Source organism: Pristis pectinata, chromosome 1, assembly GCF_009764475.1.
Source record: "Pristis pectinata isolate sPriPec2 chromosome 1, sPriPec2.1.pri, whole genome shotgun sequence".
NCBI lineage: Eukaryota > Metazoa > Chordata > Chondrichthyes > Rhinopristiformes > Pristidae > Pristis > Pristis pectinata.
This window is the reverse complement of record NC_067405.1, coordinates 53,828,149-53,846,181: the sequence shown is the minus strand read 5'-3', so window position 1 is coordinate 53,846,181 and position 18,033 is coordinate 53,828,149. Positions and strand designations below refer to the sequence as shown.

General features: G+C 40.6%; 1 protein-coding gene across 1 annotated transcript in view; it reads left to right on the top strand.

Moving 5' to 3' along the window:
* LOC127578203 (collagen alpha-2(V) chain-like) overlaps positions 1-18,033 on the top strand; it is a 234,647-nt gene that overhangs the window by 207,104 nt on the left and 9,510 nt on the right. The window contains exons 44-52 of the mRNA XM_052029930.1: positions 3,420-3,527; positions 6,949-7,056; positions 7,562-7,615; positions 7,761-7,868; positions 9,774-9,827; positions 11,900-12,007; positions 12,258-12,311; positions 13,312-13,419; positions 14,827-15,109. Coding sequence (XP_051885890.1) covers positions 3,420-3,527; positions 6,949-7,056; positions 7,562-7,615; positions 7,761-7,868; positions 9,774-9,827; positions 11,900-12,007; positions 12,258-12,311; positions 13,312-13,419; positions 14,827-15,109 — 985 coding nt within the window. The remainder of the gene's footprint in view (positions 1-3,419; positions 3,528-6,948; positions 7,057-7,561; positions 7,616-7,760; positions 7,869-9,773; positions 9,828-11,899; positions 12,008-12,257; positions 12,312-13,311; positions 13,420-14,826; positions 15,110-18,033) is intronic.

The following is an 18,033-nucleotide window of genomic DNA, read 5'->3' as shown; positions in this document are numbered from 1 at the left end:
CTGATGGGTCATGACGACGAGTAGGAGAAAGTCAATGTTTACAGACATGGATAAGGTCTTGTGGGGTTCATTTAGAAGGTTGATGGGTCATGCCTTTGGATTTTTTTTTAGCCAATGAGTGTTGGGGTCTGGAACCCACTCTCTGAAGGGGAGGTGGAGACAGAAATCTTCATCGCATTTAAAAATTACCTGGATGATCACTTGAGGAATCATAATCTATAAGCTGCAGACCGACGGGTCTGTAATGTAAATATATTCATGTTTGGCTGACATGAAAATATTGAGTTGAATTGCTCACCCATGCTGTGAATTTCTGTGCTGGGTAAGGCATTATCACCAAGGAGAGATTTACATAGAACACTTTCCTCATCAACATGGAAATCAACTGTTGACAACCTCGGTCTCAATAAGCGGTGAGATAAGGATGGAGGGCCAGAATAGAGCGTGAAACAGGATGTCAAGTCAAAGTTGTAGGGAATTGTTATTCTCTGCTTTTAAATACCTATTCGGCAGCTTTATGCAAGTAGCATATATTAGCTATTTCAACAAGGATTTCTTTGTAGTTAGTAAAGAGATTTGATCCATTAATGTCATACTTTTCAAGTTCAGTGATTACTTTAATAAAAAGACAGGTTGAATTGTTGTGTAGAAGCAGCTGTGTGTATGCAGATTAATCAACATGTGAGCTAGCCACAGGTACCTGAAGAATAAATTATATCTAGAGATTGCATTGATAAAAATAAAGAACTTGAGTTAAGATAATGAACATTATATATATATATATATATATTAACATTTGCTGTGATTTAGGAATTGTAATTATTTGTGTATAGAGCAAATTTGATTTTGGTCATGGTAATTATTCAGATTCAAAACCTGAAATCTATTTCTGTGTTAGGAAAAAAAAAGAAAATATAACGATTAGCAGCAGTGGATGACCCAGAGTATCGTCAATTCATTGATACTAAAATTGCATCCAAATTGGTTCAAATTTTGCCAGTGGAACCCAATTTCTTGCCTACTTTCCTAGTGTAAAACAAACACCAAATGGACCATACTGCAGTGGTAATAACAAAGAACAAGTTGCAGCCTTTGCCAATGGTATCAACGCCAATGGTAGCTCCTAGGACCTACTACCCCTGCCAATCTTCTTTCATGGCTGGTTTTGTTCACAACAGGGGTGTGCCTATTAAAAGACCATTCCAGCAGCTTGGCCTATCAGAACACACTGCAGTGTGTAGGGGCCTGAAAAATTCAGAGACAGTGGGATACACAGCAATTTTGTTCAGTATAATGGAAGTTTCAGTGGGGGATAAAATGCACAAAAATGTTGCTAATATCTCAGGACTGTCTCAATTCAGGGTATTAATCTACACCACTGCTGGTGCAAATGTAGTCAACTGAACTTTTGCATAGGAGGTGGGGGCTATGTGCATAATGAGCAGAGAGTTTTAAAAGAAATAGTGCAAACAATTGAGCAAATTTGCATAGAATGATATGTTAACAATTTCCTCAAAAAAATCCAGCTGAACTTCATTGATATACTGACAATCCTCTGCTGGTTATTGACCATAGAGTCATAGAGCAATACAGCATGGATACAGGCCCTTCGGCCCAACAAGTTCATTCTGACCATGGTGCCCACCCAGCTAGTCCCAATTTCCTGCGGTTCAGCCTATATCCCTCTAAGCCCCGCCCCTCCACGTACCTATCCAAATGTTTCTTAAATGACACTATTGAACCTGCCTAAACCACTTCCTCTGGCAGCTCGTTCCATATACTCACCACCCTCTGCGTGAAAAAGTTGCTCCTCAGGTCCCTTTTAATCTTTCCCACCTCACCCTAAATCTATGCCTCCTAGTTATGGACTCCCCTACCCTGGGGAAAAGACTGTTACCGTCCACCTTATCTATGCTTCTCACAATTTTAAACATTTCGATGAGGTTGCCCCTCATTCTCCTACGTTCCAAGGGATAAAGACCTAGCCTGGCCAACCTCTCCCTATATCTCAGGCCCTCTAGTCCTGGCAACATCCTGGTAAATCTTTTCTGCACCCTTTCCAGTTTAACCAAGTCTTTCCTATAACAGGGTGACCAAAACTGTACACAGTATTCCAAGTGCAGCCTCATCAAAGACTTGTACAAGTGCAACATGATGTCCCAACTCCTATATTCATGGCCCTGACTGATGAAGGCCAGCATACTAAATGCCTTTATCACCTCCCTGTCTACCTGTGATGGCGCTTTCAATGAACTATGCTCTTGTACTGCTAGGTCCCTCTAGGGGCACTTAGGAGTACAAGTGCATAGTTCCATTACACTCATAGTATAAGTCCTACGCTGGTTTGACTTTCCAGAATGCATCACCTCGCACTTATCTGTATTGAAATCCATTTGCTGCTCCTCGGCCCACTTCCCTAACTAATCAAAATCCCCCTGAAATCTACTATAACCCTCTTCACTATCAACAATACGTCCCAATTTTATGTCATCTTTAAACTTACTGATCAAGCTTTGTTCATTTGCATCCAAATCATTTATATAAATAACAAATAGTAAGGGTCCCAACACTGACTCCTGTGGTACACCACTAGTCACTGGCTTTCACTCCAAGGAACAACCTTCAAACACAATCCTCTGCTTCCTACCTCTGAGCCAATTTTGAATCCACCTAACTAGGTCTCCCTGGATTCCACAGGACCTAACCTTCCAGACCAGCCTACCACGTGGGACCTAGTCGAAGGCCTTATTAAAGTCCAAATAGACAACATTCACTGCCCTACCCTCATCTAACTTTTTGGTTACCTCTTCAAAAAAAAAACTTTAAAAGGTTCGTCAAGTACAACTTGCCACATACAAAGCCAGGCTGACTCCTCCTAATGAGACTCTGTCTATCCAAATGCTGGTAGATCCTGTCCCTCAGAATTCCCTCCAGTAACTTCCCCACCACTGATGTCAGGCTGATTGGCCTGTAGTTCCCTGGCTTGTCCTCGCTACTCTTCTTAAGCAACGGAACAACATTAGGCATGTTCCAGTCTTCGGGAACTTCACCAGTGGCTAACAATGAAGCAAATATCTCCGCTAGGGCCTCTGCAATTTGTTCTCTAACCTCCCACAAGTCCGACGATGTACTCAGTCAGGCCCTAGAGATTTATCCACCTTAATGCACTGTAAGGCTGCAAATACCCCCTCCCTGGTGATATGAATGTTCTCTAAAACATCTCCACTAGTTTCCCTTATCTCTCGAACAACCATGATTTTCTCCTCAGTAAACTATGACTACAGCTGTTTTAGTTAGTATTTCATATGGTGGTAGCTGCAGCTGGAAGGAACTTAACAACCGTCTTTTCCTACTGTATCTATTCTCATAACAGTACTTTAATTGCTATCTTTACATTGTGTCTCTGCTGTGAATTCCAGGGCCCAGATGGTCCTCCAGGTCCACAGGGTACAACAGGACAAAGAGGTCTTGCAGGCATGCCAGGTCATCGTGGGGAAAGAGGCATGCCTGGTCTGCCGGGCCCAGCTGTGAGTATTGCATTATGAATTGCTTCAATGCAAATACAAGGGCTATATCATTTGGTTATGCCTGAACTAATCTAAAGCTATAAATATTTCAGTCATTCTGAAAGTAGTACTGTACTATGATAACTGTAATCATTTATTGGACTTCAACCTTTGTTAATTGAATTACAATTGATTAAAAGGCTTCTTTAGCAATATTAAAATAACAACATAAAAGTCTATATTTTGGCAGTCATAATAGGTTACTTAGCAGAGACAATGATAAACACATTTCTGATGCATAAAAGATTGGCAAATAATGTAGCTGTGGGAATTTGTGGAGTTATGATTTGTCTCACTCCCATTGTGTAGCATTGAAACTCATATCAAAGTCATTTTGATTGCTATTTCATATAAATGGAAAATTATGTGTTCTGAATATTAATGCATGTGATGACAAGAATTCTTAGATGAAGAAATATCAAGGCCCATTTAAAATAGAAGCACAAGTTCCATTTGCTTCGCCTTTTTTTACTAGCTTAGTAATTACATGATGTGATCATTGCGGAGATGCTGAGTTATAGAAATCTATCTCTAGCAGGAGGCCCAAGTGGCGAGATCCTCCAAAACATTTTACAAATCTTTATTTTTAAACCCTCATATCCTAACTGAACTCAGAATGAAAAGAAACTTGTGTTCAGAGTAGTTATTGTATGTAATGCGCTGATTGTAAGGGTGCTGGAAACAGAATCAGCACCTACAAAAATGAATTAGATAACTTGCAGGACAACAATTTCTAGGACTGTGGGGGATGAAGTAGCTGTGCGAGGGGCTGGCATCGATTCTGTGGGACAAATGGCATCCTTCAGTTGCGTTACTAGTGTAAAGCTCTGTGATTCACATAATTCCTCAAATTACTAATACTTTTTCTAGCAAGCATGGAAGTATTGTATAAATTCCCCATAATTTTAGCCACAGAGTTATGACTCGTATCATATTACTCCAAGTTGCTTTTGTTCAATATTTTTCCATAATTGATGTGCCAAACAAAACTAGAGACACCTATGTATTGTTGTTTTATTTTATCTTGGATAAAATAGAGTAAAATATTATATTGATTGCCAAAAGATTTGCTGGTGAATCATGGCAAAGTATATTTCAAATGTACATAGAGATAACTCACATTTAACCAAATAGGTAGTACACATTTTTTTGTGTACTGAATGGGTTGCTATTCTTAAAAGGAGCTTCTGACAAAAGCTCTTTGAAGCAAATTGAACATATTCTACTGGGTATTTATAATGACAGTGTATTTCATTTTAAAGCTAATGATTTAGATCGTATGTGTTTGCATTGTTCCAAACCTATAATTATGTTAAATTTTAATGGAGAATAGTCAAAGTGGCCTCTTTTCTTTTCCCCCCTAATAGGATACTTTTGGAAGTTCTGTTGTGTAATGTCCTCCAAGAATGATTGGTCTTCTAGATGTTTTTTTTGAGTTAGTCTGATACATTTACTGATGAATCTAATGTACATGCCAGAGGTTTGACTGAAGCCCATTAGTTACTGCAGCAGCTGTTTTGTTTTACAGTTTTCTCCCTTTTTGCTTAATTTACCCAACCAATCAAGCTTGAAATGGGAGTTGCGCGTGGAACAACTTAGTGCTATTGTGTACTGTTGAGTGCATGCTGTCTCAATTGTCCAGTGGGCCTGATTTGTTCTTTTTAATATAAAAGGTGGAACACTAGTCAGACTTAACTGTACCTAGGCAAACAAAACTGTGCTTCACTGAATAGTGTTTTAAAACAATCTATAGAGATTGGTATAAACCATTGGTTAGGCCACGCTTGGAGTATTGTGTGTAGCTCTGATTGGCACACTATAGGAAGGATACGATTGCACTGGAAAGGGTGCAGAGGAGATTTACCAGGATGTTGCCTCAATTGGAGCATATCAGTTGCAAGGAGAGATTGAATATGTTGGCTTTGTTTTCCTTGGGGTGGGAGGCTGTGCTGTGACTTGATAGAAGTATAAAAAATTATGAGGGGGATTGATAAAAACAGAAAATGCTGGAAATACTGAGCAGGTTAGGCTGCATCTGTGGGAAGACAACCAGAGCTAACATGTCAGGTCTAGGACCTTTCATCAGAACTGAGGAGGAGGCAGAAACAGCTTGTTAAGCTTCAGGGAGGGTGGGAGAGTGGAAAGTTTCTGATAGGGTAAAAACCAGGCCAATTATCAGGTCAATGAGTGAATGGGGGCAGTTAGAGGAGCAAGACCATAGGAAAAAGAATGTCAGAGTTATGAAATGCAGAGGAAGAAGACATGTCCAGCCTGGGACTCCAAGCCCAGAGGAAAAGAAATGAAAAAGGGGTGGGGGAAAAAATAAGCTGAGCTAATATCACGGATGGATGACTGATACTGACAGAGAAATCAGGTTCCAGCTACCATCATGTGAGGGAGATGAGATAGGGTAGATATTTTCCCATGGCAGGATGTCTAAAACAAGAGGGCATAGATGTAAGGTGAGAGGTCGGAGGTTTAGAGGGGATCTGAGGGGGAATTCTTTTCACACAGGTGGTTGTTGAGTCTGGAACGTGTAGAGGCAGGTACTCCCACAACATTTGGGTAGTGTTGAGACAAGCACTTGAATCACCAAGGCATAGAATGTTATGGACCAAATGGGTAGGCATGGATTTGATGGGCCAAAGAGCCTGTTTCTGTGTTCTACAACTATATGACTATACTATTGTGTATTAAATGACTTAAACCAATCACATATGAGAATTTGTTGCATTGCATTAGATGGCTTGTGATTTCTATTCATACACAAGACCTGAAATTGATGCTGAAGTATAGTCTGAATGACTTAATTTATCAGTTTTACTTTTTCTCTTCTAAAGACTGTTCATTATTTTATTCGTTAATGGTTTTGATGGATATGTATATTGTTAAAGAAACATATTTCCTGCAGAAGATGATCAAAACACAGTCAGTTCATCAAATCAATATTTTTTTTTGTAAACAATATTTAGAAGTTAACTGTGACACCAGCTCTTGAGAGTGAGTGATGGCCCTTGCATTGCTCTTTAATTCAGCCAATAAATTTATTCATGCCTATTTAGATTCATCAGCTATTTTTATTAGGCTGCTCAGACACTAAACATGTAGGTAGTGACTACAGAAACAGGGAATAAAGAATGTGGAAAACAGGAACTGACCAATATCACTTGGAAGTGTGCCCTTCTTGTAATTAATAATTATTATTATTATAATTAACATACCATTAATAATATTTTTCTAAGAGAGAAACATTCTGAAGTACTGAAAATTTAAGAGTCTTTTTCTATTTAGTTTTGGAATATTTATTCAAATAATCATGGTTCATACTGTTGTATGCTAACTAAGGCAAAGTGCGACAGCTCCTGTACTGTTGTCTTTTCAGGGTCAACCTGGCAAACAAGGACCAACAGGCTCTCCCGGTGAACGAGGCCCTCCAGGCCCAACTGGTGCACAAGGTGCACGCGGGCCACCTGGTGAAGCTGGTCAGGATGTAAGTAAAAATTCGTGTTGTTTGACTCCTTAATAGCTGGAATTTTATTAACATAAACTTAACAGCTTCACTCATTTGAGAGAAAGTACCAAACATATTATTGGGAAGCCCCAAATTGCCTTGCAGTCAATGAAGTACTTTTGGAGTATTATAACATACAACCTGTGACCACACAGCAAGATCTCATGGGCAGAAATGGGCATGCTCTTTGAATGAGGGATAAACGTCAGCCAGGCCACTGGAGATTAAAGGCCTTTTTCTTTGAAGTACTGACATGGAATCCTCTATGTAGAGTTGAAAGGAACAAAAATTTCAGCAGGGCAGCACACCCTCAATACCATGGTGGAAGCATCAACATGGATAATGTCTCTGGGAGGGAATGTGAATCCACAGCCTCTGACACTTGGGTGTGGGAATGTTTCCACTGAATCAAGTTTAGCTCTTTCACCTACAATACTGCATGTTGGACGTGTGCTCCGGGTAATTAGTTAATCTTTGTTCCTAGGGCCTTCCTGGAGTTGATGGCACCCCTGGACGTGATGGTCGTGCAGGAGAGATGGTAAAAACAAAGCAAATTAATCAATAAGCAATGAATTCCAGTGAGCTTCTGTTATTGCACTGCTCACATGAATGGCAACAGATCAAGTTTTCAAGCTGTCCACTGTCATGTTCCTCTGGTAACCAGCCTTGCTTTTTCTGCACAGGGAGATCGTGGTGATCCAGGTCCTGCAGGTGTTCCAGGGGTACAAGGTAGTCCTGGAGCCCCAGGTCCCATTGGTCCAACTGGAGAGCCAGGCGCTAGAGGAGAGACAGTAAGTTAAACTTCTATGCAATTTACAGTTTTCCATTTATTGCCAACTGGCAGGATGATCAACAACACACATTGTTTTATCAAAAATGACAAAGGGGAAAAATATGGTTCAGGCACCAAATTCCATTCCATTAAGCTACAATCATTATTTTTGCATGTGCATTATTTGCACAGCAAAGATGATTAATTTTTCTCCTGTGTTCTCATTGTCCATTTTACATCTATTACATTTCCAGACTCTGCATTTATTTACTTTAATTTCAATCTACAACAGCAGTCATCGTCTTTGCCCAAATATCCAGGCACAAAATGACCGTGTGGACCATGAATTGGAAACATCTGAAACTGTGATCACAATGTATGCAGATTACTGAATCATGGGGGCAGACCTTCTGCTCCCTGAAACCCTGGCTTTCTGCCACAATTTGGGACCCCAGTGGAAGACTGCGTCCAGCATGGCTGAGTGTTTGCACAAGCAGCCAGCTGCACTTGCAGAATGGGTCTTACAGCTCACACTTGCCCGTTCATCAGCCATCAGTGTGACTGGGGCTATTGAAATGTAAGGGCCATTAAACTTTTCAGTCAGTAACACTTGGGACAGGCTACAAAAATAATATTAAGGAATTTAAATCTTCAAAAAAATACTTCAGGTATTAAAGCATTCATATTAAGAATCTATTAAAACTTTAATTGTAAAAAAATCTCCTCTTACCCCACTCTCCTCTGGATTGGAGAGCATGTCTTATGAGGATAGGTTGAGTGAGCTAGTGCTTTTCTCTTTGGAGAGGAGGAGGAAGATGAGAGGTGACTTGATAGAGGTGTACAAGATAAAAAGAGGCACAGATCAAGTGGACAGTCAGAGACTTTTTCCCAGGGCAAAAATGGCTAACAAGAGAGGGCATAATTTTAAGGTGATTGGAGGAAGGTATAAGGGGGATGTCAGAAGTTAGTTTTTTTTTCTCTTTTAAACACACAGAGTGGTGGGTGCATGGAACTCACTGCCAGCAGAGGTTGTGGGGGCAGATTCATTAGGGACATTTAAGAGACTCTTAGCTAGCCACATGAATGATAGAGAAATGGAGGGCTATGTTGGAGGGAAGGGTTAGATAATTCTTAGAGCAGGATAAAATGCCAGCACAACATTGTGGGCCAAAGGGCCTGTACTGTGCTGTAATGTTCTATGTTCCACCCTTTACCCAGTAACTGTTTTCTCCCATTCTCTTGAATGGGGTTGCTGTACATGCAGCAAGTCCACAAGGAATCCACCAGAGTAGTACATGGATCATATCGGTGCTGGAAACTATGTCTTTTTGTTGGGATACTTGAGTGGATCCTGGTAATAAAAACTGGCATCAGGGCAGAAGATGCACTCATGGTAAAAGGTTCCAGATCACAATCATCATGTGTCATAGGTATAGAAAGAGAATTCTGGAAACACTCAGGTCAGATAGCATCTGTAGAAAGAGAAACTGTCAACATTTCAGGTCTTAGAGCTGTTGTCTGACATCAGATTTGTTTAGCAAACCTATCCATCATATAACTTTCAAACTGCAACATTTTCATTGAAGTTAACATGTACAAAAGAGCATAAATTCATTGAAAACTATGGGTCTACGAGATAGACCATCCCTCCATACAGCACAAGATTATGGTAAAAGATTATGTGACAATCATACACATTACATCCAATGTTCCTTTCTATTGACTTGAACAGACAGGGTACAAACTGGGCAGCTGCACAATCACTGCCAGTACTTCCCCCAATAATAAAAGCTAAAACTACCACAGTGTATCAAAATTTCCTTAATTTTTTGGTGTGTTCTTCCATTCAGTGCTATCACTATTTTTGGACATACATTCTTTGTATTGCAAAGACAACTCATTTTCTCTATTTTTCTCCCCAAAGGGTTCTCGTGGTCCATTGGGTACTTCTGGTCGAGCCGGGGGTCGCGGATTGCCAGTGAGCAATTTAACAGATACTTGATTGCCTTTAGTACAAGATTCATGAAATGTGGTTTTACACCTATTATATTTCCAGTCTCTGCCCTTATTTACTTATTTAATTCTAATCTACACCAGCAGTCATTATCTTTGACCATTCATTCTGATTTGACAAATATTAAAGACAATTATGTCCAAGGAGAATTTTAAAACTGTTTTTAAAATCAGATATGAAACCTACAATGTATTCATAAAGTTAACGTTGCAAGAGTTTGAGATTGTAGGGTTGTATCCTGGTCACAATTACTTGTTCATGCTTTCATAGTCACAGCCTGGTGACTCTAAGAGATGACAAAGTTTTATATTTGGAATAAACTAGATTAATACTAATGCAAATCCAGCCCTAAACTGCATGATTTAGAAGGTTTCACTGAGGGACCAGCACTGACTGCTAGTCTGTAATCGGAATGTTAGAAAAGTGTAGATGGGCATTTGTATGCAAGTGCCCAATTTACATACATCCCGCAGTAAATTTATCCACTTTCAAAGATAACTGGACTTCTGAGGTAAGGTCACAGAAGCAGCTAAACATTTCCCCTAAAGAAAAAAATTTACTACAGGATTAATTCTTCACTTTTGCAGTTCTTTTACATTTTGATCTTCGAAATGGAAAGATTTTTTTTTTCCAAATTTCAAAGCTTTCTCCTTTGGCTATGTTAAGAGACAAATATCATGGGGTTCTGTAGAGGACAACCATCAATCTTCCAAGTAAAATTACATATGTTGTGAGAAGTTTTTGTTTTGAATTCAAATTGCTGCTCAAACCCTTTTACAAGATCTGCTGTGAACCTGCAAACTTGGGCCGCTTTTTTGGAATGCGATCTTTATTTTTACCTTTTTGGAAATAAATCAATATGCCAACATTTATTCAGAAACACACTTTAAATCAGTTGCATTTTACAAACAGGTTGTATTTCATACAAAATCATGAGGCATAACTTTATGCTTGCAGTGTAGTGTCTCTAATATACTAATTAACAAGCCAAACCTGAAATTTGCCCTTCTGCTGTTTTAGCAGTGACATTGTTAAAATACTAATGTCTTGATTAAAGTCGTAATAGAGTGATTTGAAATTTCTTGGGCTAACTCCTTGCATATAAATAGGCAAGGATGTATTTAGAATTAGTCAATTTGAACAGTCAGTTGTGCAATGATCTCTCTCAGCCGAGTAAAGGGAAGTAAAATAATCAACAGTCATCGCAATGTATCATTTCAGTTAAACATCAAGTGTTTTCCCATTTTAGCCAGGTTTGCTTTAAAATCTGATTCTGAGGAATATTTTAGTCACTGACATACGACGTAAAATGTGTTGTTTTGGGGCAGCAGTACAGTGCAAAGACATAAAATTATCATAAATTACAAAAAATAGTGTAAAAAAAGCTGGAAATTGATTTATCAAAACAAAACTGTAGAAGTCCATCTATGATTAGTGTTGCTGAACATGCTACAGATTTGGGTCCCTGTTAAACTTTATGGAATGGATTTTTGAGGTCAGAGCAATACATTACTCATACCATTATAATCAGGATGTATTTATGGGCAAGTTAATTTTAATCAGTCATGGTTCACTGTGTGCCATCTAATTTCAAATTACTGAAAAACACTTTAGCAAATGATTCTGCTTAGTTTTCATTGGTTATACTTATGTAATTAGCTTTTCCAGAAAAATAACTTAAAAATAAAAATGTTGCTACAAAATTGTACCCAAGATAAAGGACTTTGTTTTTAAAAATTTCCTTAGAAGTCTGCAAATAGACACAAGTGGAAACTCACCTTGGTTCTTAGCATAAACTAAATTAGAGACATGCCTAGTTTTGCGGACTTCTATTAACCCTAGCACAAACAATGGTGGAAACCTGATTTATGCTGAAAGAATGCATGCACTTTTGGCATATTGTGGGCAAATTGCACTAAAAAGTCCATCTTAACCAGATGGTGACCCCCCCCCCCCACTAAAGCTTTGAATGTTATCAAATTATTTTCCCTAACTTTAAAATGAGGCTTAATATTAATTTGAATTGCTTTCTATAGGGCCCTCAAGGTCCACGCGGTGATAAGGGAGAGAATGGAATTCAAGGGGAACGAGGTCAGAAAGGTCATCGTGGATTTACTGGTTTACAGGGTCTTCCTGGTTCTCCTGTAAGTAACTGCTTAGTAATTATTAACCTCACCTTGTTTCAGGCAGTGATTTCTTTAAGTTAGATGATATTTCACTTGATAATACCAGAAAAATATTGTGTACTTGATAAATATAGAAGACCATGGTTGTCTCTTTGCACCTATCCATCACATTCCTCCCACTGAAAAGAACATGCAGGAATATGAAAATCCTGGCCAGAATGTCTGCTACTAGTCAAAGGATTAAACTAATCCAATCTTCTCTCTACAGGGTCCCTCTGGTGAACAAGGTGGTCGGGGAATTCCAGGGCCAGTTGGTCCCAGAGTAAGTGTATTTCAACGCATGCTATCTCACTAGAATGAGCAGAATGCAAGTATGGTCACCTTGCAAGTTTCTTTCTGATCACAACCTGGGTAATCGATCTAGACAATTTAAATCTTACCAAGGCAGCTGAGCAACTCAAGTTCAAGAAACTAAATAGATCTGGAATTTAAAAAAAAAATTGCTACCCAGAGGGATGACAGAACTAGTGGATTGTTGTTAAAAACCCATCCAGTTCACTGCTGTCCTTACCTGGTCTGCCCTCTGAAATGATCAAACCCTTCATTTCAGAGTCTCATGGGAACAGACAATAAATTCCAGCCTTCTGATTGATACCCACATCCTGCGAACAAAGAAATAATAAAAAGAATTGCATCACTTTCCTCCTGTGGCAATCCTTGTATATATGAATTGTATGCCAACATTGCTCTTGCCAGTTTGTGTGTGTGTATATATATGTCTATTATATTTTTATATATATATATATATATATATATATATATATATATATATATAGACACACACACACACACACCTCACCTTAGTGTTACATCCACTAAAACACTACTTAGGTTACTAACATAGCTTTGTCCATGCGTATGCATGCCAGTTTCTGGTTCCATTGGAGTCAATGTAAGAGATGTTCAGAAGCCACTACAGTATACACGTTTACCATAAGCGACCGAGGACAAATGTCTCTGGTGTTTGCTCATCAGAGTTCTACAATTTTCAGAATTTGTTGCATTGTTGGATATAATTTCTGTCACTTCTAACCAATAATATTGCTTTCCATAGTAGCAGTATCGCTTTGTTTTGGGTGGCTGATACTTTCTTCTGATCTGAGGGTTTAGAGAAAAAACTCAGATGGGAAAGCTCATTTTATAATTGATGTTCTGCAAGTTGTAATAAAGAAGAATTTTTGTGCTTCAGTCTGTACATTTTGAAAGATCTAACACACAAACTTCAAAGCAGTCACAATGCCACAACATGTGTATTCCTTTAGGGACCTCCTGGTCCAGTTGGGCCCCCTGGAAAAGAGGGCCACATTGGGTTACCTGGACCTATTGGACCACCTGGATCGCGTGGGACTATTGGAGAAACTGGTCCCGAGGTAAGGGTGCACCAATATATTCAGCAGGAATGTTCAGTGTGTATAACCGCATATGCAGTGTACCTATTGCCAAAAAATACAAAGATGGCTGTGAAATATCTACCACCAAAGAGCTGTTGTAATTGTAACTTGGCCTTCAGAAGAATGAGGGATGACTTTATTCAAACATACAAGATCCTAAGGGGGCTTGACAGGGTAGACACTGAGATGTTTTCACTAGTGAGAAAGTCATGAACACGAGGACATAGCTGCAAAGTAAGGATAGAGGCGGACACAATGACAACATTTAAGACATTTAGAAAGGTTTAGGGGGATATGGGCCAAATGGGACAAGCTCAAGTAGACACCTTGGTCGGTGTGGATAAGTTGGGCTGAAGGACCCATATCTGTGCTCTATAGCTCTGAGTCATTTAAAACTAAGGTGGGTAGAAATTCTCTCAGAGGGCAGTGAATCTCTGGAATTCTCTGCCCCCGAGGATGGTGAAGGCCAGATCATTAGAGATATTTAAGGTGCAGATGGATAATATTTGAAAGAATGAAGAATTGAGGGTTATAGGGAAGTGGCACAGATGAGGAGTTGAGGCCAGCAATGGATCAGTCATGATCATAATGAATGGCTGGGCAGGCTTGAGGGGTCTGGTGGCCTACTCCTGCTCCTATTTCTTGTGTTCTAATTAATATTAAGCTATCTAGTTATTGTAAATACCATAAATCACATTTTACTGTAAAGAGTAGAAATACATCCAGATTTTAGAACTGGATCTATGACATTTTTCCGATTATTGCTGTTTGTTGGAGCTTTCTGTGTGGCACTTGGTTGTTATGCTTGACCAAATAACAGTGACTACATTTTAATTGTCAGGAAGACAAACTTGCATTTACATAGCATCTTTCCCCTATCCAAGGCATCAAAAAGCACATAACACCTAATGAAGTGCCTACAAACCATAGCTTCTGTTAAGAAAGTCGCAGCAGCTGCCAATTTTTGCACAACAAGCTCCCACAAACAACGGTGGCAATGACTGGATAATCCATTTCAGTAACCTTGTTTGAGGGAGTAATGTTAACCAAGGATCACTTGCCTCCTGTTCTTCTGGTAGTAGTACGAAATCTTTTACTTCCCCCTGAAAGTTTGGGCAGGGAATTAGTTTAGGTCTCATCTGGCATCTCCACCAATGGGCACTCCTTCAACACTGCAGGACTTGAACCCATAACCTCCTACTATCAGGCAAGTCTGCAACCACTTCTGCCACAGACTGGCTGTAAAATACTTTCATTTGTTCAAAGCATCCCAAAGTTGCCACATGTCCTGTTTAGTTATGATAATAATTGAGGTTTGTATAATATTCATGCATTAAACCTGTTAATTAGAAGCCACTAACTGGCTCTTAACCTTCTTACTGGTAGGGTCCGCGAGGTGAAGAAGGGCCACCAGGTCCCCCTGGGCCTCCTGGTCCTCCAACTGCTGCCTACGAAGATATACTGGGCAACTATGGCATGCAACCTGATTCCCTTGACGTACTCAATGCCGATGAGACCTCTGACACTGTCCCGATGGATTCAGGTGTGGATGCCACCCTGAAGTCCCTAAGCAGCCAGTTGGAAACCATGCGCAGCCCAGACGGTTCTAGAAAGAACCCAGCTCGAACGTGCCAGGATCTTCTATTCTGTCACCCAGAGAAGAAAAGTGGTATGTATCTGGACAGGTGCCTTGCTCTCCTGCAAGTTTTTAAGCTACTTATTTTCTCCATATATATATACTTTTTTCACAGAATGGCAAGATAAGGTCTCTGACAATGGGGGGGGGTTTAAAGTTAAGCTTAAAATATCCACTTAACTGGACAGTGTAGAGTAAATGTACACTGAAGTCACAGACCTAAAGTGACAGCCTGGTATAGATTAAAGAAGAGAAACAAAGGACTGCAGATGCTGGAATCTAGGTGAAAAACACGATGCTGGAGGAACTCAGCAGGCCAGGCAGCATCCGTGGAGAAAAGCAGGCAGTCAACATTTCGGGTCAGGACTCCCGAAACGTTGACCGCCTGCTTTTCTCCACGGATGCTGCCTGGTCTGCCGAGTTCCTCCAGCATCATAATGTTGTTCAATAGATTAACTTGTGCTCCTCGGTTAAATGCTGCCAGTCTTCTCACTGTGTAAATGGTTGAGAATTGAGGAGGGAGAGGAAAGAGAGGGGCAAGGATCCACAGCGAGAGAGACTACAGCATGACTTGTGGGACTCCAATATCTCCTGACTCCATGAAGGAAAGCCTTTAACGTACCTAAAGGGTTTCAGACCTGAAGTCGTGGCAACTTTCCCACTTAGGATGCGGTTAAGATATAATTGTGGTCCCAATGGTGCACACAGTATCTTGCATGCAAAATGCATGAGATCCCAAGTCTTTTAGGTGGATATCCCTCTGCCTGCAGATTAAAATTGATCATGGTGGTCAAGGGTGGTCTTCAAGTCGGTAATGAATCTACATGTTCTAACAAGACAAGTAGGCTCAAAATCAATGCAGTCTCTGAAGCAGGAATGGAGGAGCTGGAGGAATCATTCAGTCCCATGTTGATAAGGCCACACTTGGAATAAGATGGGCATTATAGCCCTCAATCCATTGATAGAATTTAAATGACTAAGCGGAAGCGCAACGTAGATTAACCGCGGGGCGGGCCTTCTGGCAGGGACCTCACGTCACTTCCGCCGGAGAGGCTTGTGGGTCTTTTTGGAGCGCGCGCGCTTTGTTTCAGTGAGTAAAGTGTGCTCCGGTCCAGCCTCCACATCTCTGCATTTCTTTTCTGCCACGTGCCACGTACGGCTACATTTGGTGACCACGACGCTCCCAGACGGCATCTGGAACCCACAACATGAATCCCAATGACTCGCACAACGCAGTCTCGCTCAAGCTCCCAACTTTCTGGGCCACTCAGCCCCACGTTTTGCTCGAGCAGGCTGAGGCCCAGTTCAGTATCTGAGGCATTACAGCCGATGACACGCAGTACTACTACGTGGTCAGCGCGCTCGACCGGGACATCGGGCAGCCCGTGTAGGTGCCCTCGCTGCGCTGGCGGTGCAGGCCACCCAAGAGGGACACACAGACTGGGGGTCCCACGCCCCCAATGGGTGATTCTGGGGGTGGGGGGGTGGTGGTGTAGCGGCCTGGACCTGCAGAACTCGAACCGCCATCGGCGGCCGCATGTGCAGGAGCGCGACGTAGATTAACCACGGGGCACCACCAGAGAGGCTCACGGGTCTTTTTGGAGAGTGCGCACTTTGTTTCAGTGAGTAAAGTGTGCTCCAGTCCAGCCTCCACGTCTCTGCGTTTCTTTTCTGCCACACGCCGTGTACGGCTACACCTTCATATCCACAAAGGATCATAAAAACAAGGTAAATTTCCCTTCTAATCCAGTTAATATTCTGCAAATTGGTTATTTTTAAAGGAGCCATCATTTAAGAACAGTATTATGATTTTAGGACAAGTGGGGCAGTCTGTTGGTTTCTTGATACTTGTATTTGTATGAACCATATTTATAAATTTTAGACAATCATTCAGGAACATGCAAGTCCTTGATCAAATCAGTGAAGCAATTTCCCCCACCATCACCCACCCCCTCCCCAAAATAAAAAGTATCAAAATAAATTTAGGTTATTAAAGGTGTTAAATAATACTGCTACTTGAATCAGCTCATATTGACTTTCAGAAACTAAGATGAGACAGACTTGAAAACAAATACATTTTCAACCACTTGTGACCATGGAAATGTGAGGTGAAAATGGAATTATAGATCAAGTCTGAAATCCTCATGTTTCAAGCATGATTCCTCTTGGACTGAAGTTTTATCACTGTTCACTTGGGGTATTCAGTAAGATAGAGAGGGCCTGCAGTTGGGCATGTTGAGTATTGACTACCAACATGAGAAGAGCCGAGGGACATTGTGTGTGTTATTTCCACACCAGAACAGGGAAGGCGAACTTCTTACTGTTGTCACGAACCAGCAACAAAAGAAACACACTGAGCATGTTTCAGTGTTTAAAACTATTTTATTAATCACTACTTATGATAATACGTAAAATAGAAGTAAAAATGTTAGTATGTTAGAATTCAAAAATGTTAAACCTTGAACGTTAACCCCAAAACTAAACTCTTCGTGTGTGTGTGACAAAGTCCCAAACTCCAAGTTCCGGAATGGTTCTTAAAGTTCAGTTCCGCAAGCCATAAGGTGAAACATGAGCAAGGGCTTCTTCAACAACCACTGTTGTCTGAAGATAAGACATAGACGTAGAGAAACATAGAGAGAGTAAATACGAAATCCAAATGTTCCACGATAGAACCCCAGCGACACTTCAGTGTTTACTCGGTAGTGACTTCCTCACCCCGAAAAACATCTGAATCGTGGTCGTCCACACACAAATACCTGTTTCCTTCTACAGGTCAGCAACAAAGTGAACTCCACCAGATTACTTCCAACTTCCATACATGGATTTCAGTGGCAAACACAGTTATTGTTTCTCATCCATCGATAGAGAAAACAAGCAGGCTGGTGTCTCTCTCCCTTCTCTCTCTCCCTTCTCTCTCTCTCTCCTTCTTCTTCTTCTGCCTTCTTCAACCACGTCAT